Source organism: Octopus bimaculoides, chromosome 1 (assembly GCF_001194135.2).
Source record: "Octopus bimaculoides isolate UCB-OBI-ISO-001 chromosome 1, ASM119413v2, whole genome shotgun sequence".
Taxonomy (NCBI): domain Eukaryota; kingdom Metazoa; phylum Mollusca; class Cephalopoda; order Octopoda; family Octopodidae; genus Octopus; species Octopus bimaculoides.
The window spans coordinates 119,530,759-119,535,421 of NC_068981.1; the positions used below are offsets into that span (position 1 = coordinate 119,530,759).

Consider the following 4,663-nt stretch of genomic DNA (forward strand, 5'->3'; position numbering starts at 1 on the left):
GTGTGGGGGTGGGGGTGCGCGCGCGCACCTACCTACCTCTCTCTCTCTCAATGTATGATGGTCTTCTTTCAATTTCTATCTACCAAATCCACTCACAAAACTTAGATTGGCCCTTAGAAGGCACATGCCCAAAGTACCATACTGTTGAATTGAACCCGGAGCCATGTGGTGGGGAAGCACAATCATCTCTGCACTATATATATATTATTCTGTGCCTTCAACATGAACACAACATTCAAACTACTGCCTGGGATTACACCTAAAGGGCCTATACCTTCGCATAATTACAGACCAACCTCCATTCCCTATGGAAGACGTTTAACTTTATTCTCCTGTGTGCATTCTTCTATCTACTATTTTATTCCTTATAAACTGAATTTCACTGTCTAGATCTATCATACATATCTTGTCTCTGATGATGGAACACCCAGTGTACAGACATGCTAGTCTATCACTTTGGATATCCCAGAAACAGCTGTAAGACTTCAAATTCACCTTACCCCCATTGAATATTATGAGTTGAGATACCTGTCCTACCTTGGTTTTTGCTGTCCTTTTTCCTCTAATATAATAATATATATATATATACACGCACACATATCTATATATAATGTGCACTTATATCTACATGTTTATGTGTGTATTATACACACAGGAAAAAAAATATATGGAATTTGATTTTTGCACACTTAGTTTTAACTAATGTTCATCAGATCTGAATAGTAAGAATGCAAAGAAATATAGTGGTTTTGTTAATCTATTTAATATATTTCTATTAGAAAAAAAATGAAAGGTGTGATAAGAGGAAATGCTGAAAATATTTTCAGTTATTTTGTGCCTTCATTGCATAGGAAAGTTGTCAAATTATGAACAAGTTGTCTGCTATATATTTTCCTTTATGATGCAGAAAGGCTGCTTGATTTAAGAGCTTTCTTGCACCATAACTTCCTAGATTATACATAATTTTTTAAATTTTAATATTATTGATTCCTGAACTTTGTAGCTCTCTATCAGAAGTTTATTGATCACCACAGATCCATTGACCTCTCAGACTTTGTATGAACCACTTTGAGTGAAAGACTTAATTTCTAGATAATTTGTTTTTGTCGGTCATATTTAACATTTCCATTTCGTTTCTTTTTCCTACCATTCCTCCTTGTTCATTAGTATTTAGAGTGGAGGCGCAATGGCCCAGTTAGGGCAGTGGACTCGCGGTCATCGGATCATGGTTTCGAATCCCAGACCGGGCATTGTGAGTGTTTATTGAACGAAAACACCTAAAGCTCCACGAGGCTCCAGCAGGGGATGGTGGCGAACCCTGCTGTACTCTTTCATCACAACTTTCTCTCACTCTTACTTCCTGTTTCTGTTGTACCTGTAATTCAAAGGGTCAGCCTTGTCACACTGTGTCATGCTGAATATCCCTGAGAACTACGTTAAGGGTACACGTATCTGTGGAGTGCTCAGCCACTTGCACGTTAATTTCACGAGCAGGCTGTTCCATTGATCGGATTAACTGGAACCCTTGACGTCGTACCAACAAAGAAAACAAACAACAACATTAGTATTTAGAAATAAATTTTAAAAGATCAAATGTAGCTTTCAGCTGTGAGTGTGCTTGTGCATATATTATGCACATGACAGAAAATTATAAAGCTCACAACAAAAAACAAAACAGGCACAAACTTCTCACTAGTTTGAAGCAGGTGCAAGGTTCACAGGATCACAGTGGTAGACAAATTTAGAGCGATGTCATTCACACAGCATTTTTTTTATCACTACTTGTTTAAGTATGCTCAAATAGTTGATAGTAATTATGAGATCCATCCTGAAATAAAGAGAAAAAATTTTTGTTTCTCATGTATCCAACATCTTCAACATAGTTGAGAATGCAATATGTAACAAATTGTTGGCTCATACAAACCATTAAACGTTTTTCACTACATTTTGTACCTATCATTCCTGCATATATTTCCATCTTTCCTGTTAATTCCCACTTGTTGATCAGTTTATTTGTGTTTTTTTTTTTATTTACTTCATGGTATAAACATCTGAGGAGAAAAAATATATATATGGGCATAGTAGTTCACTTGAAACATTGTGAGATAAGAGAGCAAAGAAATAATGTGAAGAAAGAATTGATGAGCTTTTAATTCATTATATATTTTGAGTGATTCATCCATCTACAGAAGAAAAGTAGTAATGAGTTTTTTAATCTCTTCACATTGTAAGCCTCTGCATTATTTCATTTTGTTTCAATACACACACATACATACATACATACATACATATTTCACAGATGAAATCCAGAGATTCTCTGTATAGAAGACACTTAGTAGTGCTCAAAACTTTAAAGCTTAGACTCTGATGTCTTTACAGGGGATCATTCGTCAAGGTAAAGAAAGGCTATAAGAGGATTAAGCTCTGTGGGTATAGTGGCAAGTATACAGATAAACGAATTGGGTGTATTAAATACAGAATATGTATGCATGCAGAAGGTGGAGACTTTTTACTTTCTCCCATTTTGCATGTATACATATATCTATATTTTGCATTTAATATATTTGATGTATGCAATTTTTCTGCATAATTGCCTTTGTGTGTGTGTGTGTGTGTGTGTACATATTCATATGTGTTTATGATGTAATTATCTGTGATTAGTGAGTCTTGGCTTAGTTGGCTTCAATTAAAACTGCTGATGGTACAACATTTGCTCCATCTACACATCATATATCATGATAACCCCTGTATAATTACTATGGTGTGGAGGCACAATGGCCCAGTGCTTAGGGCAGAGGACTCGTGGTCATAGGATCGCGGTTTCGATTCCCAAACCGGGCGTTGTGAGTGTTTATTGAGCGAAAACACCTAAAGCTCCATGAGGCTCCGGCAGGGGATAGTGGCGAACCCTGCTCTACTCTTCCACCACAACTTTCTCTCACTCTTACTTCCTGTTTCTGTTGTACCTGTATTTCAAAGGGTCAGCTTTGTCACACTGTGTCATGCTGAATATCCCTGAGAACTACGTTAAGGGTACACGTATCTGTGGAGTGCTCAGCCACTTGCACGTTAATTTCATGAGCAGGCTGTTCTGTTGATCGGATCAACTGGAACCCTCAACGTCGTAAGCGACGGAATGCCAACAAAATTACTATGGTAACAGTTGTCAAACAGGCTAATATATCTACTGCATGCATGCATTATCTGGAGAATATTAAATGAAATAGTGAATGTATATATTTTTATAATCTTTATAGGTGCATCACTAGTTAAAGGAATTCCTTTTAATCCCAATGACCCAGAAATATCTGGCCCAGATATCTTCCAAAAACTTGTACCAATAGAAGCCCATGAAGCAGCATCACTTTACAGGTTAGTTGACATGCATAACACAAATCGTTCCACTTCTTCCTTCACCTTTATTTTTATATTTATATATATGTTGGCGTTAGGAAGGGCATCCAGCTGTAGAAACTCTGCCAAATCAGACTGGAGCCTGGTGTTGCCATCCGGTTTCACCAGTCCTCAGTCAAATCGTCCAACCCATGCTAGCATGGAAAGCGGACGTTAAACGATGATGATGATGATGATGATTCATTTTCTTTTTAATCTTGTTCATGTATTATCATTTTCTCAATGTTCTATAACATTGTGTGGGAGGATATCTTTTATTGTAAATATAAATATTAATTTTGACTTTGGTGTTTTATGAGAAATAGATTATAAATATGAATGCATTGAGTTTGTTGCTGTTCATTTCACTTCTCTTTCTGTGTGTGTATGTATAAAATACCTTTTATCCATTTAAATATTTGTACAGCTTCAATATGTATCTTTGTATGTGAGGCTAATTTAAAAACTCCTTGGTAGTTGTTTACTGTATTGCAAAAGAAAAAAAAAAGAAAAAAAAAATTTCTGTGATCAGTACTCCAAACGTGCCAATCTGGTATACTTTTTTTTTTCTTTTTTGATGTTTCCAAGATGATTTTGGTTTGTGCTTCATTTTAAGATAACACTAGAAAAGCAAGCATAAGAACTAACACCACAAAATAAACATTTTAAGCATACACATACTGTCATCAGTCCCTCCATCTGTCTCACCATAATCTATATTCCAGCTACAGCTTCTTAACGGAGTATTATATTCTGGTACAAAAGCAATATAGATATAAAAACAAAACAAAATGAATGTTACAATAGCAACAATCCTATCTTATCGAGCTAACTGCAATACCTTATCTCAAGATATTATTTGCTCTTTACACACCTGACCTCTCTCAACATGGCAAATGTTATTTCAAATGGAACCTCCCTTCCATCCACTCTTTTTAATAGATGCTTTGATGATGTTCCCACATCTTTACTAAACACACATACACATCTTTACTAAACACACATACACATCTTTACTAAACTTCATACACAGACAATACTATGGTTAACACCCTAACAGGCATAGCTGCATAACTACTACAATTCCACTTCAGTCATCTAAACAATCTGGCCTCAAATAATTGATTAAAAAAAAATTCAGTGTCTTTTAAAGCCACCATCTCTTTTGTAAGCATCTGTTATGACAAACTATCATGCTCAACAACATAAGCATGCCACACACGCACGCACGCACGCACGCACGCACGCACGCACGCACACACACACGCAC

The 4,663-nt window shown here is 36.2% G+C and overlaps 1 protein-coding gene across 2 annotated transcripts in view; it reads left to right on the top strand.

Annotated features, from left to right (window-relative positions):
* LOC106867958 (tyrosine-protein phosphatase non-receptor type 23) overlaps positions 1-4,663 on the top strand; it is a 108,264-nt gene that overhangs the window by 56,288 nt on the left and 47,313 nt on the right. For both annotated transcript variants that reach the window (XM_052969842.1, XM_052969843.1), the window contains exon 10: positions 3,258-3,372. In XM_052969842.1, coding sequence (XP_052825802.1) covers positions 3,258-3,372 — 115 coding nt within the window. The remainder of the gene's footprint in view (positions 1-3,257; positions 3,373-4,663) is intronic.